The sequence below is a fragment of the Wolffia australiana genome, chromosome 5 (assembly GCF_029677425.1).
Source record: "Wolffia australiana isolate 7733 chromosome 5, ASM2967742v1".
Taxonomy (NCBI): Eukaryota; Viridiplantae; Streptophyta; class Magnoliopsida; order Alismatales; family Araceae; genus Wolffia; species Wolffia australiana.
The window spans coordinates 22,307,937-22,324,495 of record NC_135839.1 but is presented as its reverse complement, the minus strand read 5'-3'; the positions used below and the strand labels follow the sequence as shown (position 1 = coordinate 22,324,495).

Here is a 16,559-nt window from a genome sequence, read left to right as displayed (position 1 = left end):
ATCTTGAGACTTCCAAAATACCATTTGCATGTGACCCTTTAGGCCCATATATCAGTCTTGTCAATGGATCCGGTGGCTTAATTAATGTTATTGGCCTTTAAAAAATAAATAAATATATCATCATAAAGATTACTTAATGACATATTTATTTAACTTAATCAATTGCTTGAGTCTCAAGATACAAATGGACTATATTGACTTGTTTGTCGAAACTTTCTAACATCGTTTATTGTGTACATAGTCCCTTACACTTCACACTTGTAAAATTATTTAAGTTATGATAAAGTATTATACAATAACCAGTCATCTAAGTTATTACATGTGCATCTTAAAATTATCAGAGAACTCTTATATGATCTTCTTCTATCTTGGCCAAGGACTTCATTACATTATCTTACTTTAGTTGTTTTGTCTTATACCGAGGGTGGGTGATCCCCTCTTGACCACAAAGTTATGTTTGTAAATTCATCGATGCACCCAAGTTAAGACTGTTTTGAATTCCATGATTACGAACTGGTAGGTCATAGTCAAAGTACAAATGTTCACCCACAAGACGTTGTTGTTGTGTAAGATCTAAGGACCACTAACAAAGTAGAGACATGAATCTACTTGACTAATAGTTTGGTGTAATACCATATAGGGATTTGTATGCATCAATTAGTGTCTCCATACTAATGGCTATGGGATCTGTGATATTCATTATATGAGCGAGACTATATTATGTTATTTCATCTAGATACTTAACTTTCCATCTCAAGCATCATTTCAATAGGACTATTTAAAAAAAAATTATTGGTCAATTTATGGAGATCATCAAATACCCATCTTGAAAATAAATTATCTATATGTTAAGATGTTTATCACAAGGGCTATAGCTTAGTTGGTAGAGTAACTCATTTACACGTGCGCCAATGTTTTTTCAACGGATTCAATCAAGTAATCAAATAATTGATATTATTGATAAATTATCAATGTTTTTTAAAGGCGCTTATACTCGTTATGCCTAACATTGAATAGAATCGGTATTCACCTTATCAATTATTAAAACAATGATTAGGGATTTGGACTCATTGTTTGAATGTTCAAGCGGATCGAGCATTCAAACGATCAAATCTGAACGTCGTTCAGACCCAAGTGAAAATTTGATTTGGACTCGACCGACATATATGGTTAAGATTGTATTTTTTGATGTGACCCCAATGCCCAATGTTTGGATCAAACAATTTGATCTGGTTTGGTTCGAACCATCTGGTTTGAATCAAATCAGATAGAAAGTTCGAATAAAACTATAAATACGATCATATACTCAAAAATCTCTTCTCCCCCACCCACCATTTTGATTTATGCACTCTTCCTCTCTTCATTCTTCCATATGTATTATTCATTTTGAGTAATCTGGGGAGGTGTGCTTGGTTAAAAGGTATGCTCAATTTCAAATGAATAATGTTTTGCTCTTTCGCCAATGGTTTTACTTTGAAAATATACATCTCTCATACTTTGAATATATATGAGAGAGTCCATCACACTGTCAAATATGTTTATTGCACACGTATTGAACATTGTCTCTCTTTAAATGCACATTGCAAATAAAGCTTCATTTGGGCCTTATTCCTATACCTTGACCTCTCGTTCCATAATTGCTTTTTGTGGAGCTTGTTTGTAATTCTGTGAAGACTCTCTCATATAAGAATTCATTATTGAACATATCCATGGACATTATGACCCACAATTGTAAATAGTAATGAATGTGAATTGGATAGTTGAAATCTGAATGAAATATTGAATGAGGAAATTTCTTGAAGGACATGGTGCTCTTACACTCATATATTTACTCCATATGAATATGGATTTATATGTGATTTTTTGTTTAATTGATAAAAATTATTATACTATGTTAAATTGTCATTGTCATTTACACATCACAAGCAAGCACAATGACGACTATGAGTTGCAACCATCATAAAACAACCATTTGAGAATATATGAACATTTTTGTCATTGGTTTACCCTCTCACTTTTTTTGGCTATTTTATCAACCAAATAATCTTGAAGGATGAATGGATCAATGGTGGGTGAAGGACGGATGAATGGATGGATGGATCATCGATCAACTAATGCACATACATGGCGGTGAATTATTCTTTCAGATCTCATGTCATTTCATCGAATAAAGATATCAGATTGATCCACAACAAATATTTTCTCTTTAGGATCAATATGAACAAAGTTCTCTTTAGATACTGTTTCCTTCAGGAAGCTGGGATCCTCAGTTTTATTGCTAGCATGGAAAAAAATTCATCTATGCAGTGAGATTCTGCATCTAATCAATTTTATTCAGTAAAAGATAAGTATTCAGACACAATCATTTATTTATTATCATGCATCAACATGTTTTATGTGATATTTTATCATAATTGATAATGGTTACTGTACTATGTTAGTTTGCCATTGCCAATTTATGACATCACTGACAATCGCCATGATGATCGTGAACATTTTGATAATATATGAACATTTTGACATTGATTATCCTCTCACCGTACGTGGATACTGTACCAATCGATTCATCTTCATGGATGAATGGACCGATGGTGGGTGGACAATGGATGGATGGATGGATAGATCATTCATTGACTTATGCATGAATGGATGATGTATGGATGATGGATGGAGGATATATGGATCATTGATAACAAAATGGATGGTCCTATGGATCAATTGCAAACTGATTAGTGCCTTAATGGATGGTGAATGGATGATAGATGGATCATTGATCAAAAAATGGATGGCCGGATGATGGATTGTAAACTGAATAGTGGCTTAATGGATGGTAGACGGAGAATATATGGATCATTGATCAACAAATGGATGGTTGTATGGATCAATTGTAAAATCATTCTTGGCTTAATGGATGGTGGTATTAGGTTCTAGAGGCCTTGACGTGGATGAATAAATAAAAATGATTCGCATCAAAAGACTTGAACGAATCGAACGGCGTCAACAAAAAATATTAAACGAAGTACCTTTACACGGATCGGATCCGTGAATTCTTGGATCCCGGAGCAAGACGAGTTTAGCTGCTCAAGTGTGTAGTTTCTAGATGTATCCACGCGATCCTCGAGACCTCAAATCTCCTCCTTCTCATTGACGAGCCATGTTCTTTCTCCGTCATTATCGTTACATCATTCTGATTGCATCGGGGATGGAGAGAGGTTATGGGGAGAAGGGAGAAGAACGGGAAAGGCCCCTGAACAATTCTGGCCTAGGTGAATTTCGTTCACGGTCTTCCCCTATTTATACTAAGTGGGTATTTTTCATAAAACCCCCAAAACTTAAGTATATCTTCCGACGTCCAAAGACCATTTGTGTGTGACCCTCTAGGCCAATGTATCAGTCTCGTTAACGACTCCAGCGACCCAATAACCTTTATTAGCCTTCCAAATTAATTAACAATATCATCATATAGATTAATTAATGTCGAATCGATTTAACCCAATCGATAGGTCGAGTCTCCAACACGTGGGGGGCCAAGCTACACCTCATGTTCTAGAAGATACAAAGGAGTGTGTATCGAATCATTCATGGAACTTGTTTGTCATCAGTTACTGTGTATATATAATCCTTCATCCACTTGATGCTCCTCGGACAACTTAGAGTATGGTCGACTGTCAAACCCTGGTCGATCATCCGAGTTCGTACTGATGCATTCAAAAATCATCGGAGAACTCTTCTCCGATAATTCACTGCTTTGGCCAAGGACTTCATTGCATCATCTTCCTTGAGCTGTCACCTCTTATACTAAGGGTGGAGGATCCCATCTTGACCACTCAATCGTCTTCCTGAACTTCTTGATGTACCCGAACTAAGACCGTTTAGAATCCCATCATTAGAGACTCGTTGGCCATAGCCAAAGTACAACCGTCCGTCCACAAGACGTCTTTGGTTTCTCACGTCTAAGGACCACTTACACGACCGTGATGTGAATCAACCTGATTGACAGTTTGGTATAATATCATTGAGGGATTTGTACGGATCAATTCAATGAACTCTTTCCACTAAAGAACACCCACTATATATCCTTAATGTCTCCACACTAATGGCTACGAGAACGTCCATACTCATCATATGAGTGAGGCTAGATAGTGTTATTATATCCAGATACTTTGATGTCCTTCTCGCGTATCCTATGAATAATAATGTTTAGAACACATGATTAAAGACTAGTGATCTCCGTATTACGATCTCATCATAATTCACCAAGTTCGATTATGTGTTCACGGACTTCATTATAAGCATCGCACGTGCACTATAATGAATATGTTCTATTAATGAACATGGAACGAGATGTGGAATGTGTGATTGGCTTGCATGCCACATATATTTCCATCAAGTGGATGAATATTAGATGGGTTAATAGATGGATTCCTCATAGATGGAGTAATGGATGGATCTTAGATGGATTAGTGGATGGATGAACATGGAATGTATGGACGGTAGATGTTGGATGGAGGGTTATGGATGGGTGGACTATTGGCCTCTCAGGTACTATAGTCTCCAAAATCATATGTTTTCCCTTCACTAAACCAATCTATCACTAGAATTTACGTGGATTTTTTAAAAACCCACACGTCTCCATAGTCATTAGCATCAGTGTATGATAACATTGATGTTTCTACAACATATCAATGAAATATTATAGAACATCCTTATTTTGTGCTTAGTAGAAACAATGAATTCTATCGATGCCTTTCAAGAGACATGTGGACACATGTCTTGGCTATCCATCTACTAGATATGATGGGATATCTGGAAGCTCACCCTTTCTGGTTTGCATTGAGGGGGTGAACATACATGTGATCAAAGCAATACTAAATCACTAGGCGAAGGTCCATGATACAAGGTAATTTATCTAACATCAATGGGTCAACTACATCAAGAAAGCATAATGTATCAAGGTCCAAGATATTCCAAGTACATAAGGAGGAAAGGACCTTGACAATATGTATGCAAGGTATGTACGAAGGTCATCCCTAGAGCAAGTCCATCATCAATAAGAACGAGAAGAGAAACATAATTTTTTTCTGCAACATCTCAAAACGTTTCACCGTGCTTTACAAGATGAGCTGAAAAGGTAACCAAAAAAAGAAATCAGTCTCCGACCTACTACATGATGGGCCACATGCTAGCAAGGACCCCAGTTGGACTGATATTACCCCTAAAACTACTAAAATAGATCCCGTATGGTTCATATGCGTTGATTATCTCCCATAGAGTATAGTGGACTGCAAGGGTTTTTGTTAGACGATCTCAGCCATGTGAACAGTTTGACATGCATATCCCAAGTTGTAGAGTAGTTGCATTATTTGGAGCATCATAGAGTGAAATGAAGATGCAGCATGTCCATGAACTTGACAACATTGGCCATATCTCTCCAAATGCCATCGCGTGGACAATAAAGGATGATATTGAACTAGTAGGCATCACTACGTATTGGATTGCCACTAACTGGGTGTTGGAGAACTGACAGAGGCAAATTTCATAATAAATTTTAATTGTTGTTGTGAATTTGATTTGCCTACAATCAAATAAATTTGATAAAATATATAAACTCACTCAAATGTATAGCGTGAGTAAGGTTGCCTCCACAGGGACTGGCCTTTAGGTGTGTATTCGATAATGGAGTTGTTAGTTATTAAGATATAATAATAATAATACTAAAAGTAGTGAATATAAGAAGAGATAACTAATTCGTAAGTAGAGGGAATATTAGTTTAATAAGATAACTAGATAAGAGAGAATATCATATTATATATATATATATATATATATATATATATTTTAAAGATACTAGAAATAATATAGAAACGAGAGATGTTAGGTATTGTAGTTAAGGATTATGGTAATGTAGTTAGTGACAAAGTAGCAAGGTACTTAATAAGAGTAATTCTTTTATATAATATTACTGAGTAAGTATCTAGATAGATACAAAGATATTAATAGAGGAAAGAGGGAATACTAGTATTAACTTATAATTAGTATATTAATATAAGGTTGCCTGGAGTGGCATAATATCCCTTATATAGGTTTACTATTTAATATGGAATTACGATAGGTATTTTTAGATCTTTTATATGTATTTATATGTTATAGTAAGAAATTGGGCGTAGAATGTTCGACCAAATGCCCGAAAGGGGGTCGAATAACAGATATATACATTAATATATTTTTATATGCTTTTTTATATACTTTATATAAAAAAGATGAGGGGTATTTATGTCGAACGCCCATGAGGTGCTCGACAGAATGCCCTATAGAAGTCGGGCAAGAGTGATGTATTTATATTTTTTATACTTTTTTATAAGGTTGAGAGGGGTAGAACTTATATAAATTGAGATATATTCATCGAACACGTGAGGTGTTCGATGAAATTTCCAAGAGAAATCACGGTGACTAATTTTGATCGAAATAGATTCGACCAAGGATTAAACTAACTTGAGACAAAATTAAACTATAAAACTCTTGAACTTCAACAAAGATGAGCTCAGATTACTCGATTCTGCCCTAAATCGAAGAATGGGGGTGGAGGCGCCGATCGCCGCTACCTAGCCTTGGTATGCGTTTTCCCCCTCTCTTCTCTCCCTTGCTGGCACATAATCATGCGCTCCTAGCTCTTCCTTGAAGCCTCCCTGAGTCTTCCACAGCCACCGGTGCTGTCACGACGCCGCCGTCTGCCACCGAGTCTGAGAGAGATCCCCACCGCCGATATGGCTTTATGGTCGAAAGATGGTTGAAAATGGGGCCTTAGGGCCCCCCTTAATGTCTTGGGAAGGGCCTCCCAGGCCGTCCCATGGAGTGGGAGGGCCTTGGGGGTCCTCCAAAGCCGTTGGATGGCTTGGCGATCCCCTTCGCCAGCCAACATCGCCGCCCGCCTGTTGGCGTCGACAGCCAGGGGCAGAGTTGGATTGAACTGCCCGTGGCCTTTTGATGGGGCTCATCTAGGTCCAACGGTTGTAATTAAATCACTGTCGTGGACCCGTATTAAATGGTGTACCCCGCTCCTGGTCCGTTAGCCGCCGACATCAGCATCTACTCATCCCTGCCTTCTTCTGATTCATCCTGAAACGATCCCACAATCCGCATCATCACTGGTAGCCAATAGGAAGCCTATAAGAAAGAAAGAAAGAAAATATATTAAATGTGACGAATAAGATCCCGCTGTTCGATCTTTTTTAAGAACATTAAATGGATGAGATCATATTTGTTTTTTTTTAAACAGCCCGAAAAGACACGGGCGTCGGACCGGGTTGGCTTGAATCCCGGTCTATATTTCTCTCTTGTGTTATTTAGATTGCGGCCCGTTGGGCCGCGATCTGTTTGTTGCTCATCAGTGGCCTGGCCCACTGCGACAATAGAAGGCATAGTGGGATTCTAAATCCCATGTTGATAATTTCTAAAGAATCTGGTGCTATATAAATGTCGACAACTCCTTGTTATTGAACTAAAATGCCATACAACTTGAGTGTGTGACCTCGTCTACTCTGTGGGCCTCTCTGTGGGCACATATTCCTTGTGTTCTCTGTGGCTGGTTGGGCTTGCCTGCCGGACGCCGCCCCTTGCTGGCTGCGGGCTGGCTTGAGCGCCTTGCGCTTGGCTACATGTGGTCGGCTATGGTGCTGATGCACCTAGTCGGCCCCTTAATTGGCCCAATAAACATTTTTATATATTTCTATATATATATATATCTTCTTCTTCATTTCATTTCCTCTATTTCTTTCTCTCTATTTCTTTCTTCAACTTAGACTTCTTCCCCACAAAAAAATATAAACTGAAATACTGGATAGAGCATTAAACATTACAATGTCTTAAACATATTTTTACTAAGAAATTATTGTGTATGTAAAACATGTATAACAATGACCTTAAAATGCATTTTTTATCACTTACTCTATTTAGTGCATGAAATGCAAAATTCTTATAAAATTGAAGATAATACACATGAAATGATCCCAAAAAGACTTTAAAATGCGTATGATTACATAACACATTTTGGGTCTATCTGGAACTGGGTATTGTACATTCAGAAACTAGCCAATGGACATCATGGGGAGAAAATGTGCAAGGTCATCATGTTAGTGCTCGTATGATTCAAGCGCACAATGAAGGTATATCTTGGTATATATTCAGGCTAAAGGTATATATTCAGGCTCACAAGGTAGTGCGTTGCCCATTGGTGACATTGGGGATGTCTTCTCACTAGGTCACATCATGTTGTCTCGGTAGATGACATCAACAACATCATTTTGGTTAGTGGCGTCATCCATTGGTTACATTAGTGACATAGTTGATAGGTGAAGGATGAACTCTTATTGAGTCACGTCATCCAACTATGATGTTGGTCACATCATCTAGGTATGTGATGTCAATGACATTATCTTGGTCAGTGACATCATCATTCGATGATGACAGCAACATTGTGGATAAGTGACATTGATGATGTCCTTTCGTTGGGTCAAATCACCTGCCGGTGATGTTGGTTACATTATCTTGGTCGCCAATATCAATGATGCCATCTTGATCTGTGATGTCCATCCATTGGTGACATCAGGGATGTGCCATTATCAGGTGACATTGATGTAGTATCGGCTGGGCTTATCGGGTTTCCGTCAGTGCAGTACGATTCCATTTTAAAATATAAATATCAATTATAAAAATTGATACCTAAACGTAATTTCACATATATAATGATGGGTGATTTATAATACTCTCTTCGAAACTCAAACGTTACTCTTTCAAAATATAATCGCTGTTCTCGCAATTTTTTATATTTCAAACTTTATTTGATTTCTTTCGAACAGTTTGAATAATTTTCATATAGGATCTATCAAAAATCTGGATCAGAAATCGGATCGACCAAAAGTCTTGTTTGATCGAAAGATTCGATCTTTTTGGATTGGATCTCATTCTGATTGATTGAATCATTTGATCAATATCAGATCGATTTGATCCGAACCCAGATGCCTAGATTAGTCTACCATGTAGTATCAAGTTTTTGCTCTTTCTTTTTCTACCCTAATCCTTGAGCTCTCTGGAGGGGAGCTCGGTTTCTGCCTTACAAATGATCTCTCCGGTGAGAAGCTCGTTTCCCCTGTGATAGTCATCAATTGATGGGTGATTAATGACCTTATTCATGGAACTCGCATCTGGAATCTTTAAAAGGAGAAAGTCTGAGGGTAATCCTGGTTAAATATTTCAAGAAAGTCTGAGTTAAATCGTAGAAATATTACTTCTGGAAGGAAAGCCAAAATGGCTGAGCTGAGCTGAAGTATTTTGTACGAAAACTTTGAAAAAACAACGAACGAACTTACCCTAAAAAAGCTGACCAAATAAAAGCGGAAATGTCATTTCCGTCTGAATTGTAAGCACTTTGGGATTGAATGTCACAAAGTCAACGGCGTCATGCTCCAAACTAACGATCAGAGATCAATACTTTACATCCAATAGAATCCCAAATATACATTTATTTATCTGTATAATGTTGTCATGCTATAATTTTTTTAATGGTTTGAAAGGGTCACTATGTCTTAGCATTCCAATAAGATAAACTAATAAATCTCAAATGTTAATTTAGAAGCAAGAATGATTATGTTCTGACAATATCTGTCACATACTCACCTTAAACTCTAAGTTGATTCACTTTGGGGAAAACATTATGAGATCAAAGGATTTGACGTATATATATTTGGAAAGGTTCTTCTCTAAAAGAAAAAACATACGACCATCTTTTCGCAGTCACGTTTTCCTAACACCAGCAGAAGTAACATTCTGCTAACACCATAAATCTAGTTTTTTATTGTTTGACCCCTGAGCTTACTCATAAACGATGAACAAGAAGCTTCATATCCGGGTCTCAATCGCCGACTTGCTTCCAAACCAGAAATCACAACCGTAATCTGAGCTGGTGACGTGAGAATATCAGGGACAAGTTTGGCAACTATGATGAATACGAACTCTACCCATCCGTCCAAGATGCGATATCGAACTGAAAATGGCATAAAAAATAACAACAAAATCTGCGGACCTTAAATCAGACGATCTCTGGAGCAGAGCCTCAGTTGCTGTGGAGCTGTCCACAAGCGCCACGCAGTAAATCACCCAGAAATTTAAGCCTCCACTTGGTGCAGTCAAAACAGAGTTTCAGTCCAACTTGTTCGTAGCATTTGAAAGAGAAAGGTCCGCCAATGCTCTGTTGGTTGACAGGGAGCACCCGGCAAGTGGGTCGGTTGCCACTGTGATAAAATATATAATCTACAACAATGGCCAGATAACAAAGACAAATAACGTAGCGAGGGTGTCGTCTTCCCAGATGAACAGTCCAACTTCTTCGTTATTTTCTCCAGCTACGCCATCTCCCTAGCCTCATCTTCTCTGTCCCATGTTCCAAGTCCCAACAGCGCAGGCAATAAGATAGAGCCACAGAGGAGCCAGATTCTCTCTCGCATCGATGAATAGAGCCTATGTAACTTCGATCAAGGAGTCACGTTCATGCCTGTTGGATAATGTGACAAGAGAGGGAAGGAAACGGCCACCCGGGTCCAGCATTTGCTGTATTTCCTCTCTGGCGGTCGTCGTCTTCCAAACCGTAACATAATATGAAAGAATCTTGCTTTGATATAAGCTCACACCTTTGTTTTGCACCAAATATCCTCTCCCTCTATCTCTCTCTCTGTCTATCTCTCCATCCATCCATCCATCAATCCATGTATGTATGCAATGCGCGTGATGGTATCAATGTAAAGTATGATTCTCCTTATCCATCTATATTATCTAAGTTTCTCAGTGCATACTGAGAGACTCGATAATATTTTTTGTATCTATCTCTTTTTTATGTATTTTATCAATATCTCTCTGTACCCATCTCGGTTGTTAGCTTTCTACATCTCTCGGTGTGGATCTATGCATGTATTATCCATCTGTATAGTCATATACGATTATATCTTTATCTATCTCTCTGTATCCATCAATGGATTTACGCATATATCTATTGATCTCTAAACCAGTATTTACTCACATATATATGTATTGATCTCTAAACCTATATGAAAACGTCCTCTCTCTCTGTATATATCTCCATCTATCCGTCCATGCATCCGTGTATGTAACGTGTGTGAGGGTATCAATGTAAACTATGTCTCACCTTAACCATCCTTGTATGTATCTATGTCGATATCAATATTATCTTCTACTCTCTGTATGCGTATTTGTACTTATGTATATATCTCTCTATATATTTATCAATATCTCTGTATCCATTTAGGTATTTAGCTTTCTACATATCTCTGTAGGCATGTATGCATGTACGTATCCATCTCTATATTTAATACATTCATGTATCAATCTGTAGATCTCTAAACGTATATTTACCCATATCTGTCTATCTATTGATCTCTAAACATAATTTTTTTCCATATCTATCTAATTGCATCATTTATTTTCAATTATTCTCTCTGTATATATTTTACTCTGTCTATCAATAACTCGAGTACGTCTATAAATTTATCCCTCTCTACCTTATTACATATCTAGCAATCGACAATCATTCAATCTATCTGAACAATTGTCTGCATACTTGTCAATTTATCTTTTGTCTTCAAACCTATAACCTATCAAATAACTCTTTCTCTGCATCAACATCTACAAGTGTACAAATCATTATATTCATCTTTATCCATATGTCAAGACACTCCATTTATCAATCCGCGTCCAGTCCGCGTTCAGCGCGCGTGCTGTCTCGGAGAGCACCACGTGGCGGATGCTCGTGACGACACAAAATCACGGCCCATCTGCGGGCCCACGGGGCCCAATCACGGTCCGGTATGAGCCGTACGATGGAGAAAGTATCACGTGAATCTCCACAGTGCGGGCCCCACCTAATTTTGAATTCTGCGGGACCACCTTCAAGTAAACGCACTGTTCCGTGCAAATCAAACAAGATGAGGTCTGCGTGTGGACCTCTTCGCCGTTGACACGTAAAGACTGGTCAGTTTCCCCGAACCGCTGGCTCGGCAGGGATGAGACCAGGGGCTCGGATCCAACGGTCAGGATTGCATCCAGCTTCCCGCTGGCCGGTCGCGTCGGACCCCACGCGGCCCGAAGATTCGACCGTTGCATTATTAAAGGATTTAATAAATAATTTAAGGCGGAAGACAGACTGCGAACAGATGTAAATTAGCACGGGCTTCGAGAAATAAGAGCATCTCTTCTCTCTCTCTCTCTTCTTTCTCTCTGGTCGTCTCCTTCCTGAGCGTCGCTCCGCTGCCGATTGTTGTTCCTCGATTCGCTCTGCGGCATTCGTTTTCTTCCCGATCGATCTGACGATCTCTGCGTTGGTTAATGCCCTAACCGATGGAAGAAGGATGCGATGGAAGCATGATTGAAGGCGCTGTTCGATGGATCTGGGGTGCAATGTAGCGAATTGTGCGAGGAATTTGGGAGGATGGTGGATGATACGAGGGGTGATGGTTCGTCGTCGTGATTAAAGGTTGGATTGGTGTCCCCGGCGTTGATCGCCGGGGGTTGGGCGTGGAAGCAGCGTCTTTGTGGAAGAAGATGGCTGCAGGGAAGGGGAATCTGGAAAAGTTGGGGCGCGCGTTTCGAATAGTTTTCTTCATGATTGCATTGGTGGCGTCGCTGCTGTTGTTGTCTGCGCCGGTTCTCGTCGCCGTTGGGGATACGGTTGGGTCGCTGGTGTTGGCTTCCAAGTTCGCTTGCGACAGCTGTGACGGCGTTCGGAGGCACTTGAGCGGATACTCCTTCAGGACCTCGCTCGTGGATATATCTCTCGTTTCTGTTATCAGATCTCTCGTCATAACGTGTGAGGAATCTTTTCCCGTGTTTTGAACTGATATAAATGTGATTCTTCGTCGAACTGCGTTATTTTCTCCTTTCCGTAGAACGCACGCTATTTTGTGATTTTCAAAGGTTTGATGGGGCCTGCGGATGATCTGAAACCGGTAACCGGGTTGGTGGTTTATTCTCCCATTCTTGAAGATAATTTCTGATGTTCAGAAGACTAAGAACGTCGTATTAGTTTAGTTTTTAATTTGTTTCCATTCCCACCCGCTATTGTAATTTAATCAAACGAACAACTAGGAATATTAGCTTTTCATTCTCTCTTTCCTTCCATTTTGTGTAGAATGAGTACCGAAAATGAAAGGAAGCTGGAATATAATTCTTAATTTACTTTGACTAAAGAGGGTAGAAATACAGGACTTGTGATTTACAGCGCACGCTTAATTCCATCCGGACTTCACAAATTTTCCTGTTAATTTGTCTGATCAATTCTTTAAAAAAAATAAATTCTGATCAATCTTTTCTCAGATGTTCTTGTATCAAATAAGTTATTTGTAGCAAACCTTATCACGCTACACGTTCGTATTTTGTAATCACTTGATCGGAATGATCAGAAATCTCTTTATATTAGATTTGATTCGCTTCCAATTATTTTCCATTTGAGAGTTATAAGGGGCAGCGTCCATGATATTTCTTCCTATCACAGGACATCGTCACTATTAGCTAATCATCATTTAATTTCGCTCCAGATATGTGTCTCACAAAACTAAGAGTGTGTACTCATTTCGGCAATATTTAATTTTTATTTATTGGTTGCATATTCGAGTGTAGGTGTCTACTCTGTGTGCGATGGGCCCGGCCTTTCTCATGGTCCTTATCTTGCAATAACGACATTCTGCTCTGTCGCTTCCATAGTTTTCTTGTCTGCAAAGGCTTGTGTCTTCTCTCCTCTCCTCGACGTAGACAGTGAAAGCGCAACTACAGTGGGATGGCAGAGGACTTATTCAGAAAAACCATGGTGTTTGCCGGTCATGTTCATCTTCTCGGCAGTCTTTGCGCTGGGCCATGTCACGATCGCCTACCGCACCAGCCACCGAGCCCGGAGAAAACTCCTACTCCACAGAATTGACCCAGAAGCCGTGAGTTCCCTCATTACCTGCACAAACCCAAATTTTTACTAAATAACCCTCTTATTATTTTTCTAATTTCTTTGTAGGCTCTGATCTACAAGAGCGTTTTCCCTGGGTACTGCAAGATTCCTCGATCTCCCACCCCGTCCAAGGGAGATGGCGAAGCAAAAAGAAAGGGTAATGTAGTCTGGGATGAATCCAACATCACCATCAGTTTACTGGCAGATGCAGATAGCTTGTTCCTCGTGGGTGAAGGTCTCACATTGCATTACAAAGTCTGTAGCGTTGAATCACCTCTGTCTCATTCTTCATCTTCTTCCTCCCAATTTTCCGAGTGTAGCCCCACTTGTAGCCCTCGTCGAGCTTCTCCTGGAAGACATAGACTTGATAGGCCTACAACCCTTCTTCCATCAAAGATTCAACATCATCATCATCTCATGAGGAGCCTTAGCAACCAATTCCACCATTCTTCCCTTTATGCCCCTCTATTGCACGGCTCGGCCAACCCCGATGAGATCACCCCGCCGAGCTTGGATAACCGTGTCTATGATGCCCATCTGTCTTATCCTCCGAGTCTAGAAGCGGAGGCTGACAATGGAGGAAAGCTTGGGGTTGTGTTGGTGCATGGATTTGGAGGGGGAGTGTTTTCTTGGAGGCATGTGATGGGCCCACTGTCCAGGCAAATAGGCTGTACTGTGGTGGCTTTTGACCGTCCTGGCTGGGGGTTGACTTCTCGACCACGGAGAAAAGAGTGGGAGGAGAGGCAACTTCCCAACCCCTACAGAATGGAATCTCAGGTAATTCAAATACTGTTGTTTTCAGAGAAAATTGACCTTTTTTCTGATGTTCTTTGTGAGGTTTGTGCAGGTGGACCTTCTCATCTCTTTCTGTGCCTCCTTGGGCCTCTCCTCAGTCGTCCTCGTCGGTCATGATGATGGCGGCGTGCTTGTTCTAAAAGCTGCAGAGAAACTCCGGACGGCTGTTTCTTCCAACGTAAGTCAACGGGTTGAGGAAATGGTCAATGATCAAAGGTCAACGGTCAAAATATCAAACCCTCATAAAATTTCAAAAAATGTCAACTCTCATGATGTCAGCTCTCGCAGGTCAAAGTCAAAGCTGTGGTGCTGCTCAGCGTCAGCCTTTCAAGACAGGTGGTTCCCGCTTTTGCGCGCATTCTCTTGCATACTTCGCTGGGCAAGAAGCGCATGGTGCGACCCCTTCTCCGTACTGAGATCACCGAAGTCATCAACCGCCGCGCGTGGTATGACATCTCTAAGCTCACCCCGGAGGTCCTCAGCCTTTACAAGGTAACATGGACTCCCACCGCTACATCTTGACATGGGCATTTATGCACTTGTATGGAGTAGGATGCTCCTAACTGATATCCAATAGCCTTAAAAAGCAGGAACTTTACCGATATTGGATATAGTTTATGAGGTGGATAACATATATAGGATGTATCTGAATGATACTGGGATAACGATATGGAAACTGAGTGGATAGCGGAGAACGTCCGCCTCTCTCCCATGGTCTTCCTCTCTCTATCCTCCTCACTCTCTCTCTCTCTACTTATGAAGTATATTAAGATTCATGAGACGGGAATTAAACCCCATTCCCAATTTAGGAGAGTTAAAAGTTTCAATATCCCGCATTGGTTAGAGAGTAAAAACTTCCGGAAGAAACCCTTTTCAATATTTATTTCATGGATCCAATATCTGAATGGTAGCACCCTGGTGTGCTGTAGGCACCTCTCTGCGTGGAGGGCTGGGATGAGGCACTGCACGAGATCGGACGGCTGTCCTTCGCCACCGTTCTTCCGCTGGGAAATGAGGTGGCGCTGCAGAAGTCAGCGGAGGGCCTGCCGGTGCTCATAGTCACGGGCGCAGAGGACCAGCTTGTGCCAGTCAAGTCCGCCCAGGCAATGGCTTCAGGCTTTGCCAACTCGGTACGCATCACCTATGCTCATGTCCTCGGCTACTCTCGTGGTCTGATCACTGCGGCCGGGCCGGTTTTTTTGGTTGCAGAGGCTGGTGGCGATCTCCGGGTGCGGTCACCTCCCCCACGAGGAGTGCCCGAAGGCTCTTCTCGCTGCACTCTCCCCGTTCATCACCAGAGTGGTCGCTTCACCACCAGAGGCGTTCCCAGCATGAAGAGGAGAGAAAGAGAGAGATAGAGACAGAGAGGCGATTCGTTGCATGGATTAGAATTCGGGCGCTGTCCGTCCACGGGCTAAGTGGACATTGACGCCCTGGAAAATGTACAGGCCCATTAAGATTGTTCTTGTTTTTTTCCGGCAGCCCATTAAGGAATTGGGTAAAGCCCATTTCTATACATTAGCCCATTGGGCCGCCTCCAAGCGCTAGTAAGATATATATAATCTGTGGATATAGTGCAGGGATGCAGACAAACGGTTTTTTCGTCCCAGGATGAAAAAATCATCCCGTCCGTGAGATTGGACAAAAACCGCGATGGAAATCCGTCCCGGGACGAACGGACGGGATGATTTTCCTATCATTGGACGAAAAAACGGTCCTGTCTGGAGGTCTTGGACGACGCACGGTAATGGATGGTAGAAAATCT

The 16,559-nt window shown here is 40.6% G+C and overlaps 1 protein-coding gene across 2 annotated transcripts; it reads left to right on the top strand.

Annotated features, from left to right (window-relative positions):
- Positions 1-12,205: 12,205 nt before the first annotated feature.
- On the top strand, positions 12,206-16,310 carry LOC144703905 (uncharacterized). 2 transcript variants are annotated; one of them, XR_013581664.1, is made up of 7 exons: positions 12,206-12,871; positions 13,681-13,988; positions 14,066-14,776; positions 14,847-15,010; positions 15,083-15,286; positions 15,724-15,924; positions 16,004-16,310. XR_013581664.1 is itself a non-coding variant. In XM_078576199.1 (7 exons), the coding sequence occupies exons 1-7, from the start codon at positions 12,607-12,609 to the stop codon at positions 16,127-16,129; spliced, it is 1,941 nt and encodes a 646-aa protein (XP_078432325.1). In that variant the 5' UTR covers positions 12,207-12,606; the 3' UTR covers positions 16,130-16,310. The 2 variants fall into 2 exon arrangements, 1 of the variants encoding a protein (XP_078432325.1); XM_078576199.1 differs by having other exon boundaries at positions 12,207-12,871; positions 14,847-14,972.
- Positions 16,311-16,559: the final 249 nt, after the last annotated feature.